The 23,746-nt window shown below is 42.9% G+C and overlaps 1 protein-coding gene across 2 annotated transcripts in view; it reads left to right on the top strand.

Annotated features, from left to right (window-relative positions):
• kcc (solute carrier family 12 member kcc) overlaps positions 1-23,746 on the top strand; it is a 526,743-nt gene that overhangs the window by 446,862 nt on the left and 56,135 nt on the right. For both annotated transcript variants that reach the window (XM_050194347.3, XM_050194346.3), the window contains 10 exons: positions 2,353-2,483; positions 3,391-3,626; positions 4,869-5,077; positions 6,174-6,329; positions 6,780-6,878; positions 15,395-15,452; positions 16,076-16,194; positions 19,176-19,350; positions 20,832-20,930; positions 22,267-22,386. In XM_050194347.3, the coding sequence (XP_050050304.1) occupies positions 2,353-2,483; positions 3,391-3,626; positions 4,869-5,077; positions 6,174-6,329; positions 6,780-6,878; positions 15,395-15,452; positions 16,076-16,194; positions 19,176-19,350; positions 20,832-20,930; positions 22,267-22,386 (1,402 nt within the window). The remainder of the gene's footprint in view (positions 1-2,352; positions 2,484-3,390; positions 3,627-4,868; positions 5,078-6,173; positions 6,330-6,779; positions 6,879-15,394; positions 15,453-16,075; positions 16,195-19,175; positions 19,351-20,831; positions 20,931-22,266; positions 22,387-23,746) is intronic.

Genomic DNA, 23,746 nt, shown 5'->3' on the forward strand with positions numbered 1-23,746 from the left:
CGTAATGCAGGAGTGACAAAACTGAAAAGCCACATACGGCTTTTCACGCATCAGTGCGCAGTTTGAGGGAGAATACTTGGTCAGGCAGCAATTTGCACTCGTGTCATATACAGACTTGCATTTTTCAAAAACTTGGATATAAGTCATTCTCTAAAGCTGGACATATTTCAAGTAACAATAATATCAATAAAAATGCTGCTGGTTAAATTTTACGTTCCACAATGTCCATAACTACCTCCCTTTCAAAGATTTACACCAAACACACCGATGTCAGATGAAGGTGTTTAGAAAGGTTTCACTCCTACGGCCCTTTGAATAGGCCTCTCTGGTTTCCCACATAATTGTGGCCACTGTTGGCTGGAATACTCAAGTGTAATGAATGGCAGGAGTGCAGCAATTCGAGTGGTAGAAAATGTGAATCCAGCACCTACAGCAAGTCACACAGGTAGAGTAAACTGTCTGTACATGGAGGAGAGCTTGCAGTGTAGAGTGACATGGCAGAAAACTGCCCTGAGACAGTAGAGCTGCACAACTTTTAAGCATAAACAACATGGTACAATTTGACATTCAATCCAGCACAAAACTATTCATGCCAACAGCCACATCCAACACCTTTGCAACAGGTTCCAACAACAGCCGGAGCATCCACCTTTCAGACATGTCACACCATGTGTCTCCTGCTTAAGTGGGCTAGGAATGATGATAGCAGGTTTTGAGAAACGCTGCCAATACGAAATCTTAAAAAAAGAAAAAAAAGAATGTTGCAGCAACTTATTCTTGGCTATGTATCTCTCATACTCATAACATTCTGCAACTTCATGTGAGGCATCTGAGACCTCTTTATGTTAGCATTGCTTCACAGAAGCTCTGTTGTGTGGATGGGGGGGTTTGTTTATTGGTGCACCTACATTAAGTTTCCAGCTTATGGGATCTTGCACCACCATCTACTCCCCTTTCAGCCAGCTTTACAGTATTTGTTTAAGGTCGTGTTACTTGGAATTAGTATTATACATAATAGGGAAAATTGGCATCCAGCTGGACTGTAGCACAAAGCTACAAAGCTACATTTTATATGCTGATTGCACAGATGGGTCACACAAATTTATTTTTTCAGATTTTTATATCTTTAGTAATTGTTTTTCACTTTAGGTTGTGCACACAGCAATACATTCTTGCTGTGGATGCATATAACACATTTCTTTGGGCGCCACTAGTTTTGTGTAGCCAAAGAGAAAAGTAGCTGCTGGTTAGCTAAATTGGTAGCACAGCTGTGCTTAATCACTGTGGCTATGTGTTCAGCCTTTGGACCTGGGTGAACTTTTCTTCTATTGAATGTGTGCGCTTTCCTTTATGGCCAGGCTGGTTAGTTAAGGGGGTTCAATGATGTGTTTTATAAAAAAAGTTGCTCCTCTTTTTGCATAAATATTGCAATGTGGGGGCCCTATGTTATGTGAACTACATGCAAGTCATTTATACCTTCTGTCTTTCTCATTCTTTTTCTTATTCTTTTTTCCTGAATAACGTCAGGATCGGGCATGTTGGTTGATCATTTGGAAATTTTAACAGTGCTAAACAGGATGAGAACAGAAGAAAAGGATGCACACAGCACTTTGTTTCTCTCTCTCTCTCTCTCTCTTTATACATTGAATGCCTCCAAGGGAAGCTTTGACAGAGGTTTTATGAGGTTGAACTGGCTTTGATAAAACAAGGCTTCTTTCTTTTTTCACTATTAGAAATGCTTTCATTAAATCCATGAAGCCATCACCATTTGGTGTCAGCAAGAACATTACAACATTATGTACATGCAACACTGGAAGCAATTTTAAACTAATAAGCTTTGTCTTAAGCAGCAACATTTTCTTTTTTCTATTACCGGCACTTGCACTTTGGCACACTTAACAAGGCGTATTATAGTGACCCTTATTATTTTAACTTCAGTAGCAATTAGAATGTCTTTGGTACATTTTCAGGTCATACAATATCCATGTTTACACACTGGTGGTGGAGAACATTGAAAATACCTCATTTAGATCTTATTTCTTCCTGGATAATAGATTTTTCCAACATTTTTTTTTTTTTTGTACTGATAAGCTTCCAGTGTCAACGAGCACTGCATACATGCTCGCAAACATTATTTTGTGTTCTTTTGAGCTGTCTGTGGCAGCAGAGTGTAATAAGGCCTTCCAGGAAATAGGGCTGTTTGCATATTCGTAGTGGATACAATGCTTGGAGAGAGAGAGAGAGAAAATGTCTTTATTACTTTTCTTAGCCAATTTCTCTGGTGACCTTGGAACCTGCTTCCTGGGTGCATTCTGTATTGGAAATAACCTTGTATTGAATGGTTTGTTTCAGCGGGTGGTTCCTACTTTATGATCTCGCGATCCCTGGGTCCGGAGTTTGGAGGTGCTGTGGGAATTCTCTTCTACCTAGCCACCACCGTGGCAGCAGCCATGTACATTACTGGCGCTGTTGAAATATTTCTGGTAAATATTTTTTACCATTGTATTACCTCCATATCTAGGTATGGTTGTAAGGTAGGGTTCTACGAGGTGTGACTGTAGAAGTAAAATTGTTGTTCGGCAAGCAGTCATCCCTCTGCAGTAAACACTTTTCTTGAGTCCTTTCTAGGCTCGTTGAGTTTAGCCCTTCTTGTACAGAAGCCCTTCTTGTACAGAACTTTTGGCTCTTAGTGTTTGCTATGCATCAAAAGTACTGCCATAAACATGATTAGTCAAGTGCTCTGGATGTGCTCATATATGTATATCATCACTACAGTTTTCAGTTCGAAAGCTCCTTATTTAGAGCATCATTCTGTTTATTGCGCTATACACAAAGGACAAAATAATGAACTTGACACAAGTGCACAATCAGTTGTGCACCTGCGTGTCAGTTTCTTTCTTTCTTTCTTTCTTTTCTTTTGTCCTTCGGGTAACAGTGTAGCGCAGTAAACGAAACAATGTCATACCAACTAGCCTTAGTCTAAGCCTTATTTCCAGCAATTTGAGTGTGCCTTCAATATGTCTGCAACTTTCAGTTAATGTGTGCCACATTATGCACTACTTAGTGAGTAGGCAGGCAAACAACTAAATACTATGTATAACCATCCATTATGCACTGCAGGTTTTTTCCTTCTCTTTCTTTCTTCTTCCTCTTTTTTTTAAGTATACTGCATGGTAACTCTTTAATAAGTGCTTGAGATGCTGCATGTGATACAAAATGACAATAGGGCAATGGAAAAAAGGTGACTGTGCCTTATGCCAATTTTACTTATTTCACTCTCATTTTTTTTTTTTAGCAAAGGCCCATTTTAATCTTTAGACTGTTGAAGAATAAAGGACAAGCAAACACTATATCATGTTGTCTATGCTTTATTTTATTTTTTCCACACAGAATTATCTGGTGCCTGAGATGTCTTTGTACGGAGACTTCCGGGAAGATCCAGAGGTCATGTACCACAACTTCCGTACCTATGGCAGCATCCTGCTGGTGCTGATGACCTTTGTGGTCTTCATTGGTGTTGCCTTCGTCTCCAAGCTTGCACCGATTGCCCTCTTCTGTGTTCTCATCTCCATCACTTCTGTATATGTGGGAGCCTTCGTCAGCTATGCTGGAAAGCCAGGTGTTGAGTAAGTCTCAGAAAAAGACCTAGCAGACTTGTGCGACCTTGCAGAATGACAACCCAAATTCTAGAAAACTGTTTGAGACAAAGAGGCCCAACATGTTCCTGTTATAGCCTTGCAGTCTCTTACTGGCAAAGAGACATTTCTAGCTCCTGTGCAGCTTTCTTGCTGCCCTCGTGCAGCCTCCTCTGCACACCGCATGGAGCCACAGCTGTCGAGCTGACACCAGTGGCATTCAGCACGCAACCACCCATAATGAATTGATACTTGTGAATGGTTGAATCCAAGTGTAGAGGTTCTCCCATATATAGGTGCAAAGTTTCAAGCATAAATGCTGAGCCATTTGCTTGCAAAAATAAGTTTTCTAAACTTCACTGCTCAAAGGAGCATATTAAAGGCTCCTACATCAATTTGGAAACTTTCTGTGGTACCCCAACACACGTAAAACTTCTATATTCAATGTGTTCTTCCTGATGCACACTTTGTTACTATGACGTTTCATATTGATACATATAGTAGTTTGTATACGGCAAATGTTCTAGTCATACGACAAGCATCAAGAACTCCAAATATTAGGAAACTTGATAATTTTTTATGGTTCAACTTTGAAATGTCTCTTGTTTGGCTCTCTCAACGCACACTTTATTCCTACCAAGCTCCATCTATATACGTGTGATAGGTCTGAAACGACACTTTGTTGAATACCCCAAAGAGCTCCAAAGCAGAATTAACAGATCTAATAACTTCCAATAATGCACCTAACAGCCTCACAAGCTTATACTTTTTCTTGCACATTACCCTTGACATTCTAGACATTCCTCCAAATTTCGTTGTGCTAGCTGCAATGATTCTCTCAGCATATCTTTGTTGACATTAGGAGCAGGCATTTTGGAGTACACATTCATCACCAAATCTAGTCACAATAATAGCTTTGCTGTAAAGTTATATCAAGAGGGTTTACCATGATTTAATTCAATGTTGATAATAGCATTTCCTCAATGCATCAATATGCATGCACTTGTTATCAATAAACTGCCTTACTTTTAAAGCATTTTGTGTGGTACTATCACTCCAGAATTTTGCATCTGTTAGGGCCTGATTTTTCACTAGCCTTTCATTGCATCATCTTTAAACATTGCATCACTTGGTCTTTATCCAAAAAAAAAAGAACACTTTTTACTCTCGTTTGCAACTCTGTCTAGGTCTTTAGCACTGTCTAAGATTAACTATGCACATTTATGATTGCAGGATTTGTGTTCTGGGTGATCGCATCCTGAGTGGTGGAGATTACAACTGCACCAAGGACCGTAACGTTTCCAACTCTCTTTGGCACATTTTCTGCAAAGAGAATGAAAACAAATCACTGGAAGAGGACCACACTTGCTACCCGTATTTCGAGGAACATGAGGCGCACACACGAAGTGCGCTGCCTGGTCTGGCCAGTGGTGTCTTCTTTGGTTAGTTTGTTTCTCCTGATTTTTCACCAACTGTGGTAAGGTTCCCAGCTGTCTAGCATAAGTTCTTTTTGCTTCTTGTGGATATGAATACCTCCCTTTTATTGCACACAGGCAATGAAACACTGAGAGCATTGTTTCTTTGCTTGTTTCCTTTCGTTGCCTGTTCCACATTTTAATAGTGTCTGGAATGGTGGAGACATATTTATGCCATTGCTTTTTCTTTTCATGGCAGGTGAACAAGCAGGTGTACATCTGTATGTGTAGCCAGTAGTACTGTGCATCTGAATCTTATTTTATAATGTCATTATGGTGAACATTGTTGAATTATTCATTTGTTGAATTATGGATTATCAGCTTGAAAAAAAAGCAACCGTTTCTGACATCTTTAACAAGTTTATCGTTGGGCCTTGATCATTGAACGAATGCTGTTGCTAAAAGAGCAACTTCATAATGTGTTGGCTTGTTGAAATGTAGCTCATTCGTACCATCAAATCCGCATGCATCAATGTCAGACCACACACCGAATGTTCTTGCACAGTGGCAGGCCACGGTTCTATTCAATATAGAATTTATGGGAAAGATCTAGGAACTTGGTTTTTAGGTGCCTACATTTTCACCATGGACTACAATAAGCAGTATGTTGACACTTACTGTGCTTATAGGACCAAATTGGCCAATTATAATATCACTTCAAAGCCTTTATACCATGACCTGCTCTGATTTGTGGCACACTTTAAAAATAAAGATGATGTTTTTTATGTTATTTACAGCAGCACCAGCATAGCTGATCCAGAATAGCACCGAAATCTCATTGAATGTTGGGGTGCCATTGTCAACAAGAAAGAATATAAATTAATTGATTGTATGTTCTCCACTGACGTACTGGAACCTGGAGTGAAGAAACAACCAGCACATATTTGTGCATAAACCCATACCTAGTTTTGTGATGAAACAGCTTGCATATGGTCACACATCCAGTGTAACTTTCCAAATCTGCATGAACTGGTCAGCTATTCAACATTCACATATGAAAATTTTCTTTGCTGTGGTGTATTGGCATGTGGGGAATTTTTGCTAATTTCTCTGTGTCTTGCAGAGAACATTCCTGTCATGTTTAAGGAGAAAGGTGAAGTGATCTCAGCATCAGATGAATCTTACTTCCCGTCCAAGAGCGAGTCATACATCCAGATTTTGTGTGACATTACCACTTCCTTCACTTTCCTTGTGGCCATTTTCTTCCCTTCAGTTACTGGTGAGTGACTTCATATTCATGTGAACTGAAGGATTGCAGACTCTATTTTGGAGCCAAGTGTCATCCAACTTGATGCAGTTCTAGCGCTATCATGCATTCATACACAAAATAGTTCTGCAGCCTAATCTGGAGCAAATGCAATAGACATTGAATAAACTGGCTTGTTGCAACTCATTTATGATACTCGTTACTTTTTCTTAATGATTTTGCTGTAACTGATGTCTCATTTTAGTCAATTGCATTTGGATGTCATCTTAGCAATACATTTATCATGGCAGAAAGTTAAATGACTGATCACTTTTGCTTGAAATGGAATGAAGTGGATATTTTTTAAGTGACATTATTTAAGTGCATGAAGGTTGCTTTGTTTAGTTTAAGCTGCAATGCTATTAACACATTGTATGTGAGTTCTCTAACTTTCTTGTTGTTGTTTTTTCTCTTTCCTTAAAGGCATTATGGCTGGATCAAATCGTTCTGGGGACTTAGCTGATGCTCAGAAGTCAATCCCTGTTGGAACCTTGGCTGCACAACTGACTACTTCTATTGTCTGTATCCTTTCACTCAAGTGTTTTCATGGCTCGAAAGCCTTATGTTGCTTACATTGCAAATAAGAAAAGTCGCACTTTCGCCCGCAAGGCGAAGCATCGATTGTGATAGCAAATTAGTGCACAGCTATATGCAGTAAGGATAGTTTTATCAGCGGTATACACATTAAAACATTTGCTTACTAAGTGCATTAACAAGCATATGGTGTCAGCGCGCACGAGAAAAACATGAACGCATCACGCTCGATAGGTGTGGACACTTGCTTTCAAAACGCTGGTGTGAGCAACGCGGCAGCAGCAGCGAGTGAAGTGACCTTCGTGTGGTCTACCGCTTCAACGCAAGAGCGGCGTGCACACAGCACGCACAAAGGTATGAGCCGTCTTCCGATCATTTTCAAGATACGGCGCATGCGGCCGTACAAATGACACACTTGTTGTTTTACTGTGTACAGCGACAGTGTTATCGCCCATGGACTTTGTACGGAACATCACAGCGACGGCGAAAATGCGCTCGGAGTGTCCATGTAATTGCTGTCGCAATAAAAGGCTAACATCTTACTTGACACTAACAAACGCTATTGAAAGCACAGAAAATATCTAGTGTAAAAATGCATGGGTGATCATGCAGTTTTACACTGCATAGTTTCTCTGCCAGATGATGAGATGATTTACCTCTGCAAAGAAAAGAGAGTGGAACAGTGCAAACATTGCTTCCATACTGTCTTTATACCATAATAATGCGTTCTAATGAGTGCTTTCACATCATTGTGGTAAACTGATGTAAATGCATTTACCACACTGATGTCAATGCATGCATGCGCTGAGTAGAATATGAATGCATATTCTACTCTGTGCATGTACTGTGGGTTATCTTTCATGCCATGGTTTAAAACTAATGTCTAGATAGCCCAGGTAGCCTGGCTGCATGCTGCGATCATTGCGGGATGCCCTGACCTCGTTGTCTCTGAAGGCTGCTGAACGGTGTCAAAACAGACCAGCTGGCGTGAAACTTGGACGGGCCAACAGTGACGTGAAAATTACAGAGTTCATTGCCATAAACCATGACTGAAGTGTTAATTATGTGCATTTTCACGCCTGTTCACTTTCGTGACTGACTGAAAGTGAGGATTTAAAGAAGTGAGCGTGCATGCGCGTAACATATTAGGCACTGTGTTACCGTGCCCTCTTTATTGTCTGGCTACCCTGTAACGGGACTGTGCAGTCACCGTTAGCATTCAGTGTGCTTAACAGCACGAGGCATTGGATCCTCTTACAGCATGCAGGTGCCACTGTTCACTGGTGCAATCGCACGAACACCAATATCGCAATTATAGAGTGCCCAGGTTTCATCTTGCTAGCACACCTTTGCGAATTCATTTATTATGTTTTGACTATTGCTTCCCATTACCGTACGCTTACCATTGCCATGCAGCTTGCAGATACTCAAGCACAGAGGGAGACAGACGAGACACAGGCGGAGATACTGCTGTTAGATGCTAAGAGGATGAGTGAATGCAGTGAGTGCAGGCAATGTAAATGCGAAGGAAATGAGTGAAGCAGACTTCTCCACACAAAACCTCTGAATGTGGAGAAACCTACTTTAACTTACTCTTTCACATGCGTACGTGTGCAGTGAGGCAGCTTTTGAGGCGCATCGCAAATACAATATGATTGTCAGTTTTAAGAAAATCTCCCCACATTGATTAAGTCTCTGTTAGACTGAAATCACTGCTCTGTTGACCGTGAAAGTCGATCAAGCATAAGTACTCCAAACTCTACTGTCGTTGACAGCTCACCTAAGTTCACGCATGCTTTTGAGTGCCGTGCACGCAACAGCAAAACTCAAGAAGCGCCAGTACTGAAAAGGTACTAGGCCAGCGAATGCACTTTGTCACATCTGCGGGATCACCAATGAAGCCTTACATTAGTGCATGAGGCTACAAACGTGCATGTGCACTGTGTTGTAAAGGCTTTGTTAAATCGAAACTGCAGCGCCCACCTACTCAGCCAGGTAATTGTCGTTGTTTTGAATCAAACTGATTTATGAAAACCAAACAAAGAAACCTCTTATATGTTGTTTTGTTAAATGAAGGCTTACCTAATTGAGGATCAGCTACATTGTGTCGGTGGTGAGCAGCATGCCATAATTGAGGACATATTTCCTTTTGTACTTCCTTGCCTGAAATCAGCTGCACCAAATGATAATACAGTGTCTGTTTTTAACCATTCTGCAAAGAACCAGGCTCAGCTGTAAAGTAGATTATACACCGTGTATATTAGACATGGATCCAGGGCAGCTTCAAGAAGGGTGGTGGTGGTCAGTGGCGTAGCAACATGGGGGGCCGGGGGGCCGGGGGGCCGGGGGGCCGTGGGCCCCGGGTGCTAGGGGCCAGTGGGGGGGGGGGGGGGGGGGGGGCTGACAGAAGACCTATGGGCCCCGGGTGCCAGACCACCTAGCTACGCCACTGGTGGTGGTGCTTACTGCACGCTAAGTTTTGTCAGTGCTGAAGTGCCGGTATGGTCTCGGGTGGGGCAGGGGCTGCTCTGTATCTGCCAGAGGTAATACACTCGAACCTCATTACAATGAAGTTGAAGGGGTCAGCCGAAATTACTGTGGTATATCCGTTACTTTGTTATATCCATTATTACCGTTTATTGGTATACATGCCCAATGGGGTGTACAGTTGTAAATATGGAAACAAGAAGACGGCTTAGCGGCTCATGGAACTGCTACACGGTGTTAGATATGGGGCTGTTTCCTGAGCCTACTTCGAGTTCCCCAGACCACATCGAATCGCGCCACTGCTACGTAAGGAATGCAGAAGCATGGATAACACATTCCTGAGGCAAGACACGTGCAAACAAGTTGGCGGCCCCCACTTCGTGTGCTCCGCGGTCGCTATTCACTGCTTGACTCTTCCAGAAAAGCGAGGGGATAGCCCGGCACTGTTGGAAGTGGGTCCCGGACCAAGACGGCGCTATTGTACCGGGAAGGCCTGGCAGCGTCGCACCGGTCGCCTTTTAAGAAGGCATTTGCCACCACAGCGGGGCCGTGCCACCGGGAGCAGTTGGGCCCTCGGACAATGGAGCCCAATCGTCCCCCCTTCTCCGCCTTTGAAGAGAGCATTGCACCACAGCAAGGCAAGACCGCGGGGAGCCGCCGGGTGTGACATCACCGCACGGGGGCCTACCATTGGCCGAAGGTGGCGTCATCGGAGCTGGCTCTCCCATTGGCCGAACATGACGAGACTTCCAGTCCTCGAAGGGTTTAAAAAGAAGCATTCCAGAGAGACCAGAGCATTCCCTGATTGACCTCTCTCGAACTTCTTGCCGCGGGCCGCAGCGTCCGAGTTGCTGCCGGCCCGTACTGACTGTACGACTGTTACTTGACTCTCACCTCTCTGTATATAATGTAAAATAAACCCTCCCAAGTTTTATTTTCATCCTGAAGTCCGTCCTCCAACCCCTACATCTGGTGGCAGCGGTGGGATCGCCTCCGAATGCAACAGCTGGTGGCAGCGCTACGAATCAACCTTCGTCGAGAGAGATCCTAAGGAACCGGGAAGAGCGAAGAAGAGAGAGCCTTCGTTGAAAGAGGTCCGAAGAAACTGGGAGTAGCGAAGAAGAGCGAGCCTTCGACCCAGGGAGTCCGGAGGACCGGGAACAGCGGACAAATGAACCGGATGGCAGGGTGCTGCAACCGTAAGTGAGCGCGTGGTTTTTTTCCTTTTGATTCGCCAGACTCAAATGTTGTGTGTTCATTTTGATAGTTCTGGGAATCGGGAGTTTGTTGCATTGTGTGTTTGCACAAATTAATTAAGGAAAACAGTTCTAACCACCTGTCGGGGCAGCTGCCATGGATCTTAGAAGGTTGACGAGGTTAGACTTGTTGTTGGTGTGCGACGACTTGGGTGTTGAGGCGGACGAACGGGTGAAAACGCCAGCTATAATAAAGGCGATTGAAAATAGTGGCAATGATGACAAAAGCATTGAGCTTGCTTTGGAGGTGATACAAGAACCACGGGAGTGTGAGCATTGTGAACGTGTGCGTGAGCGTCGTGAACGTAAGAGTGAGCGTAAGCGTCAAGAACGCGAGAATGAACGGAAGCGTGAGCTTCAAGAACTTACTCTTAGGTGTGAGCGTCACGAACGTGAGAATGAACGCGAACGTGAGTATCAGGAACGTAACCGTGAGCGTGAGCAAAAGTATGAGAGAGAGAAGGCAGCACTGATCAAAGAGGTACAGTATTGTGATCAGTTAATGGCACAGAGACAACGGCTGTCTGAGAATTCTGTAGGTAGTACAGAGCGAAAGAATGAGGCAGCATCGAGCGGATTTTCGCCAAAAGCCGACGAGAAGAGTAGTGCCTGTGAGATTGGCTGCAGATTCATAAGTGAAGGGAAAAGGCTAGCTGCTAACGATGCCTTAGTGGCAACAGGGGCCGTTAAAGGCCGCAAGGAGAGCGACGAGGTGCTGTGCCAACAGATGACTGTAGAGACAGCTAGGCCAGCTGCGAACAAATTGGCACAGTTACCGCGCGTGTGCGCCGCTGGTAATGTTAGCGAGGTTGCTAGCGAAGAAAAGGGTACTGCTGACCCGACAGACGCGAGCACCCATGTAGAGCCAGATCTGCGTGCAGAAGTGAAGTGCGAACTGGGCGATGCAGTTGAGAGTAGTTCTCGGGATGGCGAGCTCCGTAGTTCACGAGAGAACAACTGCATTGTTCAGGGATCGGTGCGGCTCTCCGCCAGTCTAGATAGCCTAGATAGGGATGGTTCAGTTATTAATCATTCGGACTGTGCGCGTGAGACAGCGATCGATACCGACAGACTGTGTGTCGATGCACAGCGTGAGCTGGGCAATGTAGTAGAGGGCAGTTCGCAAGAGTGCGAGTTGTCTAACTCGAGTAAAGCTTGCTGCATTGTTCCAGAGTCGGTTGGGCTGTCCGCCAGTCGAGGCAAAGTGAGAGTAGATTTAAATGTAAATCACTCAGACTGTGCGGGTAAGAGACCGATCCGGGCCGACGAAATGTGTACCGGCCAGCACGAGGCACGAGAAGGCGACATGAAAGTGAGTGCGAAGAGAAAGCGCCGTAAAAAGAAGCACGGTAAAGACCGAAAGACGGTAACTAATGTAGCACCGCCAAAGATGGCGAGAGACCCAAGAGGGCAGGGCGCGAGGAAAAAGGTGCGGTCGTCACTGACGATGTTGACGCATCGAAAACGTTCGAGCCACCGGTCAAAAGGAGACCGAGAAGCATGTTCTGCACGGACGCGGACAAAGGGCACGGGGCTGTTAAACTCCTCGTCGTTCCGTAGTTCTTTTTATAGCTCAGCGTGCAGTACGAAGAAGCGCAAGGTGGCAAGACGAGACCAGGTGGGGAGTAGCGACGCGGTCAATCGAGTTTGTGAGGAAAGCGGGGCGCCAGGACGCAAATTGCCAGGAGACCGTAACGTCTTGGGGGAGCTGATAGTGAGTCAGCCCTTTTGTTGTTCCTCGGCAGCCAGAGTAGCTTTCAAACCGCGACCACCTCGGGTACGACTCAAAGTATGAGTCAGGCGTAAGCGTTTGGAAAGGGAGGCCGAGAGCCCTTCCGTAGAAATGAAGTGTGTTGTTTTTTTATTTTGAGCATCGGAAAGTTTTTGCGATTTGAGACTAGGATTTCTTTCAATATGTAAGGTTTGAGCTTTGTTTGTGTTTTCGTTTGAGAAGCTCGGAGATTTGAAAGATGAGGTTTGTGTAAACATGTAGTCTCGCGAGTGTTAATGAGTAAATAGGCTTTCTTTTTGTGTGTGTGAGTAACCTGAGGGTCAAGGTTATTGTTGAAAGGCCTATTGTAACGCGCGTGTGTGTTATTTAACCTTCCTTCCTTTTGAGTGTTTTTGAATTTTCTGAGGTTAAGCGCGTAGGTTTTCAGTGAGTGCATGATTTGCACTGAGAAGCGTTCTTAGTTCCATTAGCGCGTGTCCTGTGTGGACGGAAGGAAGCAGATTTATGACTGGGTTGCTCGTGTGTGTTGAGGGCAGCCGTATTCTGACTTCTTAGTGAACGTGCCTGGAACTAGTTATTAGAAGACGCATTATTTTAAGGGTTCTGCGGAGTGTGTAAGTCCCGCAAGCTTAATTGTTCGTTTAAGTCACGTGTCCTGTAGGACTTTTAGGGAAGAAACGTGAATAAGCGTAAATGAAAAGTTTGCCTGCAACGCAAGTACGCGTTCTGTTTAGTGACCACAAGGCTAGTGCGCTTGTGATTACGTACTTGTGAGGTTGACCAGATTGTTCAGTGGCACCAATACGTGCAATAAGTATGCCACTGCGATAGATTGGAAACATGCTGTTCGTGTAGTTAGGCCACTTAAGTTATGTTCGGCTGTTTTCATTTGTTGTTTGCATCGTCAACGACCCTTTGTTTTGCAACAACAATGGTACTCTGGTCTTGTCAGCATTCGGGGAGAAATGGATAGCGGTTTGGAAGGGTGGTTGGAACTGTTTAGTCAAAATTGGGGAAATAAAAGATCAGGGTTCATTTTGACTCAGTAATAGCCTGGCGAGTCAGGGGTGAAAAGCCTGCGCTTACGCGTGGTGCAGCGCTGTGTTGTTTTGTTTGTTTGACGTATGTTCTCCAGGGCCCAGGATCCCGAAGTTCGTCAAACGAGGCTCGACACCAATACCCTGCAAGTTCTTTCAGCGTTCCTCATGGCCAGCGAATTGAGTTCACCGGCCATTCAGAACATCCGGGGCGAGGACGAGCTGTTAGATATGGGGCTGTTTCCTGAGCCTACTTCGAGTTCCCCAGACCACATCGAATCACGCCACTGCTACGTAAGGAATGCAGAAGCATGGATGACGCATTCCTGAGGCAAGACACGTGCAAACAAGTTGGCGGCCCCCACTTCGTGTGCTCCGCGGTCGCTATTCACTGCTTGACTCTTCCAGAAAAGCGAGGGGATAGCCCGGCACTGTTGGAAGTGGGTCCCGGACCAAGACGGCGCTATTGTACCGGGAAGGCCTGGCAGCGTCGCACCGGTCGCCTTTGAAGAAGGCATTTGCCACCACAGCGGGGCCGTACCACCGGGAGCAGGTGGGCCCTCGGACAATGGAGCCCAATCGTCCCCCCTTCTCCGCCTTTGAAGAGAGCATTGCACCACAGCAAGGCAAGACCGCGGGGAGCTGCCGGGTGTGACATCACCGCACGGGGGCCTACCATTGGCCGAACATGACGTGACTTCCAGTCCTCGAAGGGTTTAAAAAGAAGCATTCCAGAGAGACCAGAGCATTCCCTGATTGACCTCTCTTGAACTTCTTGCCGCGGGCCGCAGCGTCCGAGTTGCTGCCGGCCCGTAATGACTGTACGACTGTTACTTGACTCTCACCTCTCTGTATATAATGTAAAATAAACCCTCCCAAGTTTTGTTTTCATCCCGAAGTCCGTCCTCCAACCCCTACAACGGTCATGCATGCGATAAAATTTGAATAAAAGAATCTTCGGCGTGTACACCACCTTAGCACCTGACGTGACAGCCTCTATATAGCTGCCTTCTGTTCCATTGTGATGAAACGAATCCAATAACCGCCACGCCTAGCCTCGCAGCGTGGCGCGGCTCACGCAGCCAGGCACACGCAAGATAGGCGCAGAAAAGAGGGGTAAGTGGAGAAGTGCGATAGTGAGCTGATGCTCATGCACAGGTGTGCGGCTACGTGGGACTGTGAAAAAGACCAGTGTTTCTCGACGACGTATTTGACGTGGAAATGCGGGAGTTTTGAACTGCTGTGGCGAACAAGTGCCGAACCCCGCAGAAAGTGATTTAATCCGCACGCAATTGTTGGGTAATTTTTGGTTTCAGAGACGAATCTAGTTCGTTGTATCCATTGACAGGACAATTTCACTTTGTTAAAACTAGGTTTTAAATACATGGATGTCTATGGTGATTTCAACGGGAATGTATTTGCTTCGTTATATCCTTATTTCGTTATAACTAGGTTTGAGCATACAGTAAACCTGAGTGTAATGTATATGACCTGTTGACAAACATTCCACAGCCATATTTTAATATGTTGCTATAGTGTCTAACTCACAGTGAAAGTGGTGGAAACACAGAGCTTTGTATACCATTCGTTCCTTAAACAAACTTCAGCCCTGTTATTTTAAGTACCATTTGTGTCTTTTAAGTGGCACCTTGTTTGGTGTTGTTGCACAGCTGGACTGGAGGTAAGCCTGAGTTTTTTCACATGTACCTCCAGTTGGGCTCTGCATGTCAAGGAAACACTGATTACAGAATTTCTTGAGCCTGATTTGTAGCAAGATGCATGGGTGAAAGGTGGTGGAAAGCTGGTGTTCATGAAAGCAAATGCATAGAAGCACAAAAGCAAAGAAGGCAATGGTACCGTGCACAACAAGTTGGTAGATGGCCGAGTGTGCTTGCGTGAGAGCATGTGTGCAGATCTGTGCAAATCACATGCTCATTAATAGCAGTATGCAATAGTTTCTAAAGCTTGTTTTCCTTAACAAGATGTGCACAGACATTTCTGGAGTGTTTCTTTTTGGTGCAGCATTTGACAACCTTTTCCTCAGAGACAAGTAAGTTCAAAATTACCTTCATCATGCTCCTCATTCTTTCTATGTTTTGTCATTCTTTTCACACAAATTTTACTATAATTTTTCTATCCGACCTTAATAAAGAAATCCAAAACTTGATATGCTTAATATATCACGTTCTTTGTTTCCGTCTCTTTGCTCACCATGTTTCTTTTCTGGTAGTTAGGTTTTCAAGATTGGGTTAAATGGGATGCAAGATTTCCACAAGTATCTTTCTTGTATTCGTTAAGAACCTTAAATCTAAATGTGGTCCCCTTTTCCCTCTCTATCACCTTTTGGCCTTTTCTTTACCGCACCAACACTAGTTCACAATGATGTGCTGCTTTCTTCATTTCGGTGCGAACATATGTTGATTAAGAGCTGTGCATTTGTGCTCTTTATTAGAAGCACATTAGGCGACAAGAAAATGGTGCTTCATTATTACATGGGGAAAGCCAGGAGGGTTCGTCAAGGCCGTAATGCCTGGAATTTCCTATGCTAGTTGTGTATAGTATACCACCCAGGTTAAAATTACTTGAATATATCTATGCTCTTTCTATTGTACAACCAATTGCTGCTTGCCTTGTCTCAGAGCAGTCTGTGTAGCGTATGCATGGTGTTTGCAGGTTTGGCGAAAGCATAGGAGGTGGCCTAGGGGTGGCACAGTTGGCCTGGCCCCATCCATTGCTAGTGGTGTTGGGATCTCTCCTGTCTACAATTGGAGCTGGACTGCAGTCTCTCACTGGTATACACACAGCTTGTTCCCAGTAAAAGATGTGTGTGTGTGTGTGTGTGCGTGCGTGCGTGCGTGCGTGCGCGCGCGCGTGTGTGTGTGTGTGTGTGTGTGTGTGTGTGTGTGTGTGTGTGTGTGTGTGTGTGTTGGACTCAATAACTCTTGTAGAAGCTGAAGACAGCTCAATTGACTTGTTCTGCAGTTGAAATGGGGGGCTCAGAAAAGAAATAGTAAAATTTTAAAAAAATATTCTAGTTTTTCTTTTTTCGGACACAAAGAGGAGAGCAATAATAAAAGGAGTCAAAATTTATCTGATCTAATAAGACAAATTGTTATAAATCTTTAGGAACTGGCATTGATGTTGCTTTTTGAGTATAACCCCTTCAGGCAGCAGTTCATTCTATATATCGAAAATTTAGTTTCTTAAATATCCAGAATTGTAAAATGCTGTGGAATGGAATAGATTAAAAATGTTATATTCTTCATTGGAGTTTTGTCAAGTTTGCAGAATGTGGACTCCATGCTAGGACTGTCTACAGGAACGTCATGTATCACATGAAAACATCAACTATTTCATGCCTAGCATACTTGGAGAAACATTGTGAAAAACAATGAAAGAGAGCCCACAGCATGATGACATGTAGTATCTGACATCTGAGAAGAAACACCCAGCCATCTGCCTTCCAACTCATTTTACTAAATCAATTTATACATATTATTCGAACTAGCAGCACAAGTCGAATTAGAAGTGTTTAAAGGCATATGCAACACATTGTAAATATATTTTAAATATATTTTATATATTTTGAATATCGTTATCATTATTGCTTTTTCTTTTGGTGCACTATCTTGTCATGCGCAATTGTACACACAGAACCTGAAGAGGATAAACAATCATGCCACAAGTCATTTCACCCAGTTTATGCATATTCTTTTTAGTCATGTGGCATACAGTATCTGTAAAGTTTGTTCTAAGCAGCAGGCTCAACCTGCTTACGTGTCGCAGGACATAGGAGCCCACTCTCAACACTCCATGCAGTACTGCTATACTTCTTGATAACTAAACAATGACGCACTTGCACTCGCATCTTTTGTGCCCTTACTTCAGTTAAAATCATATCACCAACACAAATGATTCAATTTCAAGTTGTCTGTATTTCCCATTCAGCTCTGTGTTCCCTTGGAGACTAAATCGGTGACATAAATTTGCACTGGCCTTCAATGGCATGGTAAGGGGGAGAGTATTGTCCACTTGCCCTCGTTTCTTTGCTGGTGTCTATGCAGTCAAGCCAAATATTCTGGTCTCATCTCTTTCTTTTTTTTTTAATTAAGCTTTGTTTGCCTACCTTCCCGGGGTATGGCGGGGTTGGGTGCTGTCTTACCGAGTAAACTGGGCTGATCTCATCAATGGTGTAACCAAAATTTGGCCAATCCCAGAGACTGTGTAATAAAGAATGGTGGCTTGGACTTGGACTTGGCAACTAAAAGGTGGCCAATCCTGACACCAGTGCACAATATGTGTCTTCACAAGTATTTTAATCTGGCTTGTAACACTGGCTGATCCTGGAGGTAGTGCAATCAAAGATGTAGGTGGGCTGATCCTGATAACCACATTTACAGTCACTATGGTGTAGCATGCAGACCTAGCTTCTTTGCCTCTTTCTCCAAGTTTGGTATCAGTGTCTCACTGAGTAGACATGGCAGGGTTTCACTCAAACAACTGAGGTGCAGAGATGGAAAGCACGAATAACAACTGTGACATTAACGTGTGATGAGGAAGTACTTGTGTAGTGCCACTGGTTTATACATCACAGAGGATGCTCCTATAGCTCAATGTGACTCTAAAAGACATTTACCAATGTCTTGATTGAGAGGTGCTATTGATCATGTCTCTGCAAGGGATTTAGAGGCATTAAATGTCAGGCATCACGTTACAGACTTCTCAGCATGTACATTCGTGCTTGCAATTCTGCCTACACCATGAGACTTACAGCTTTTTGTATTGAAAGCACGAATTGCAAAGTTTCACACTCACCGATTCCCACAGTGTTTGGGATCCACATAATTTCTTTAACCAATAGGTTAGGAGCCAGGCCTTGCAGTTTGTGTGTTTCATGTCAGGGTAATGTTGTGCCATTAGTCTGCTCGCAAGTGTACCAGCAAAACAAAGAAAGTTTAGAGAGGTCCTTTTCGTTTAGCTATGTGTGCAACTTCTTAGCTTGATAATGTTACAGTATATGAGAGCTATGCTGGCATACTTATAAACGCTGCAGCAAAAGGTCCAGAATTCTATGTGCACACAATTCAAACCCAGTCAATCTTCGTCATCTTCTCTTCAATGTCACGGCGCCGACCACACTGTGACAGTATATACCTGACCACAAGCAATACTTGCTACTTGAAAGACGGGATTGTGTGTAGGACTCAGAGTATACACCTTTGCAATTTGTGCCATTGTGATGGGCTGTTAACATTTGAAAAGTATCTTGAAAGCATCTCCACCAAAGTACATGTATATGTGGCTGCAGTGTTACAGTTGCATGCACAACAGTCATGTACTGATAAATAAATAACCAGAGGGATGTGGATGCTCACCAATGGGAAAATAGATATAGCATTTCTTTCAACTGTTGCCAAAGTTTGCTTGAGAGTTTTCAGATTATTTGGGAGTTTTGAACTTTACCAAGCTATAGGATGGAAAAGACCCTATGAAACTGACAATAGAACCCTATGCATCTTTTGCTTATATAATACACATGTTAACAAAGCATGCTGAGATTGCTTTATTTGATAGTATTATAGCCAGCAACAATTTTGAATAAGGTTTTCTCAATTCTGTATGACAGAGCACAGTTTTTTGTGAGTCATCCTTTCACACAATCATTTTGTTACCCTTAGTATTTTTAACAGCTGCAATGTACACATGTGAGGCTGGGGTTTTGCAAAGAATAAGAGGAAAACCACAACACTTTTGTTATTATTTGATAATGCAGGTGCACCACGTCTGCTTCAAGCCATTGCCAAAGATGGCGTTATTCCTGTGCTCAATGTCTTCGCGGTCAGTTCCTCAAGGGGCGAGCCCGTGCGGGCCTTGCTTCTCACTGCATTCATCTCGGAGCTGGGCATCCTCATTGGCAACCTTGATCACATTGCCCCCATCCTCACTATGTAAGCCGCTAAGATTGAGGGAAAGCTACGGTCCAGAACTGACCAGACATTTTAACTGAACAAATCATTCATTCCTTTTCAGTGTCTTTGATAGGGCAGGGACACAATTTGTGGTAGTACAGTCAAACCTGGATATATCGAGCCCACATTGAACAAATTATAGTGTACATTGAACAGCTGTAAGATCCCCTTGAAAATTTTTATTTACATTTGTATTTTATATATCGAATTACCTATATATCGAACTTTTTTGTGAGCACCTTCAGATTCTATACATCCGGGTTCAACTGTACTATGGAATGTCTTACTTTACCTTTTGCTTCCAATGAATTTCTTCTGACGCATTTTTTTTCTGTGTGTTTTCAACTATGAATAACAAAGGGTTTAAAAAATAATAGGGTCTAACGTCCCGAAAATGCAGTGGGTTTTGAGAGATGCCATAGTGGAGGGCTCTTGATAAATTTTGACCAACTGGGATTCTTTAACAGTCACCTAAATCAAAGTATACAAGTGTTTTTGCATTTCACCCACATCAAAATGCGGCTCATCTGCTCGCATCAAAAAGCAGCACCCTCAAACACGCTCCACAGGAGTTAGTGGGAAATCTGTTGCACCACGCTGTCGCAAGCGGGGCTCGCCAGATTGAGCTCCAGCTCTGCCACTAACTGCTATGGAGCTTGTTTGAGGGCGCGGCTTTTTGATGTGGATAGATGATTAGTCACGTAATACTTTTCATTTTTCATGGGCTTTCTTTATCAGCCGGAAAAAAATGAACGGGCAAAAAGTGCCTGGATGAAAACGTGCCAGTTTTAAGTTTTTTTCAATTTCCTATGAATTCTTCATTGACAGCATGCCATTCAGAGCAATAATTAAAGAATTGCTAATTGTAATTAATTACTAAATTGAATGGTATCAACAAAAATGTTACTGGTGGCTACTCTACAAGACTGAACAATATGCACTTGGTTAGCTTCGCATAGAATGGCCCGTCTTCTTTAAAAATGCTATGCATTATAGATGGGACACCCTGTATATTAGATCCTTGCCAATTTTGCTTGCTAAAAATCAGTCGTGCATTAGATATCTGCTTTGTTTAGGAGCTTTAACGTTGTTTCTACATTAGTTTTCTACTTTGCACACACAGGAAAGGGGTGCGCATTTTATACGGGGGCGTGTTAAAATCGTGCAAATACTGCCAAATGAATTGGAGGTGTGTTTTGGCGTTTTTTCTGCATCTTCTTTAGTTTGACCCATCAGGGTTGAATTAACGCAAGTTGACTGTACTAAGCCAGGCTACCAAAGAAATATTTAACTCTTACTATCACACATAGCAATAGCCTGTGATACCTGTGCACAGAGTTAGATGGTAGTCTTTTGTATTTTTTGCTCATAAAATGTTTGTAGAAGGCTAATGCCTATATGTTTGAAGCAGGATAATTCATTGAAAGCTGTCTCTATAGGTTCTTTTTTTTTCCTTCCAGGTTCTTCCTGATGTGTTACATGTTTGTAAACTTGGCCTGCACTCTGCAGAGCCTTCTCAAGACACCGAATTGGAGGCCACGTTTTAAGTACTACCACTGGTACGTAGCAAGAGTGGTAATATGATCACAGGAGTACTTTGTTGCTTCTATCTACCATTTTAATTAAAAAATTATTATACATTGTAGGCTCCCAATAAGTGAACATGAAGTAACATCAGGCAGCCTGTTTTATCAGCAGTTCAGCTGAACTAACTGCACTGAATCTGTGGGAAATTAAAGGTCCCAAAACTATTCAGCTTATCAGAGAAAGCAGCTTAAAGGTGCCCTGCGGTACTTTTTTAATGTGATAAACAGACATGCCCACTTGCTGTACTGATTTCTGAACACTTTAATGGCCCGAATGAACCGAGGGGCTATGAGACGCTATAATGAGAGGGTGTACTATTAATTTGGGCAAGTGGGTATTTTTAACATCCACCCAAACCATAGTACACAAACATTTTGTGGCTGGATTCTTTTAGACAGGCTGGCTAATCATTTTAGTATGTTTGACAAAAACAAAAATGCCCTCAGCTGTGCTAATATTATTCAGGGCATCCTTGCTGAATAAAAAGGACAAATATCTATTAGCTTGAAAGCACAGTAGTAACACTTCAACTTTGCAGTTCCAATCTTGAGTTATGATTGTCTGCTTGAGCAGTGCTGCCACATTCATTGCAGACAACTCTGTTTACATTAAAGTATTGCTTTTAATATATCCTCCTGCACATTTGCATACTATGATGTCCATTGTGCCTTTGAAACCTGTGCAAGTACCATGCAATGCGAATATGTAAAACATTCTTCATAGGGCAATATCCTTGCTTGGAGTTCAGTGAAACACATGTAGCAATCGGGAATGTGAAGTATCAGCTATCATGTTTAGAGACAGCAGTCATTTCCTCATTCAAAACTGGCCAAACATGCCAAGAGCTGCAGAAAGCCCCTGATGAAACAAAACAGAAAAATCTCATCACTGATATGGCAGTTGTACCATTCATTGGAGGGAAGCATCATGGATGTCAGTTCATTCCACCACCACTTACAGAATACTGGAGTGACAAAAGGGAGGGCAAGGTGATGCATGCATAATAAGGGCAGCATCTGATTGTCAATAACTCCAGTCGGTCACGCAAGACCATGTGTGGAAAAGTTTTGTTGGTAAAGATCTGTGAGGCAATGCCTTTAAATACCAGACGTGTTCAGTGCTTCTGTAAAAAGGTCTTTCTAGATTTTGTTATCAAACATTAATCTTAAGGGGGCCAACTTTACATGCCAAATGCCTTGCCCCCTTTTTGTGGTTATGGTACATACCTCTTATAACTCAATCGCGTCAAAATATTCTCAGGCCTATGCCTCTTCGCTGACTTGATGGTGCTACCCTTTGTCATTGCAGGTCACTTTCCTTGGCGGGAGTGATTCTTTGCCTCGTGGTCATGTTTTTAAGCAGTTGGTACTATGCACTTGCTGCCATGGCAATTGCAGGAATCGTGTATAAGTACATTGAATACCGGGGGTAAGTTGGTCGTTTTACAGTACATAGTCGAGCAATGCAGATAAGTGATTTTATTATATGCAAAAAAGAAAAACAATGTGGTTTGATTTACAACTATTTAAAGCATTGCTTTTTTCAAGGTGTTCTTAGTTGGCTCACATATGAAGCAGAGTTTCTGTTAGCTTATCCCAAGAAAATATCTGAAACAATTACAACAGCCATCTGAAATTGCACTCTTTGCCTCTACTGCTACCACTTCAAACCAACCATGTGATATCTAGGAAAGAATGAATTCGCTCTGCTCTCTTATTTAGCCTTTTTTACTGCTTATTACTGCCTCATTTGATAACAAACATGTGTACAATGAATTATCGGATAAGATGAAGTGAATCTAAAATGTTTCCCACCGATGTCAGCTTGTAACGAATATATGCTTATAATAAATGTTGGATATAATGAAGGTATTTTCATGTCATATTTGACTTCACTATAATAAAGCTTGGCTCTACTTGGAAAAAGGTTTTCATATTTTGGTGGGTTTTATATTGGAGCATTCTTATCTTGTGGATCTATGACTGACTGCTAGCTCATTAAGGTTGCTTGCCAGGTGAGTTGGTTCTTGATGCATGTACAGGCGAACCAGTACAAGCAACAGAGAATTTCTCCTTGCATGTGTCATTCTGCTGCACTGATTTATTCTTTTAAGTTGCTAGCTTAATACAAAATGGTGATGTTAATTCATGTGTTACAGCTGCTTATAACTGAAATCTTTCTAGTACAAAATTGTGCATTGTTGCTTTCACAGCAGCTGAAACCACCACAACACTGCTGCTTATAATTCTATCTTGAAACAGCTTTCAGATTTCAATTGTTCAACAGATACATAATCTTTGCTCTATGTAGTCAAGCCTCTGTGTTTGCAGAGTGAAGTGTCACCATGCAGACTAAGTTATGATTTAGATAGAGCAGCAGAATTTGGCTATGTTATGAGCCAGCACTTTACTGTCACTTGTACAGGACAGGATTAAAGAATTCTTGTGAGTATGTAATCCTGTTTGTTTAAAACATTCACATTGTGTGTTGCCACATTGGAACTCTTAAATATATGCTGATTCCCTCCTTAGCCTAAAGAAAAAATGTCGCATGAAGGTATTTTCTGTGCATTTTTGTGGCATTGGTGAGTGAAAACAGCTGTACATTCTTGATTGGCTAGCTTGCTGTTGTAATGTTACTGGCCATTATACATTGCAGCTATCTAATTTTGGTCAGTTGGTGCTGCCACACTGAAAACGCTGAGCTGTAGTTGATGCGAACATTTTGTCTCAATTGCCTGATGTAGTACAAGCAATCATTTGTGATGCTACAAGTGTGTATTTTTTAT

This window comes from Dermacentor andersoni, chromosome 1 (assembly GCF_023375885.2).
Source record: "Dermacentor andersoni chromosome 1, qqDerAnde1_hic_scaffold, whole genome shotgun sequence".
In the NCBI taxonomy this organism is placed as follows: Eukaryota; Metazoa; Arthropoda; class Arachnida; order Ixodida; family Ixodidae; genus Dermacentor; species Dermacentor andersoni.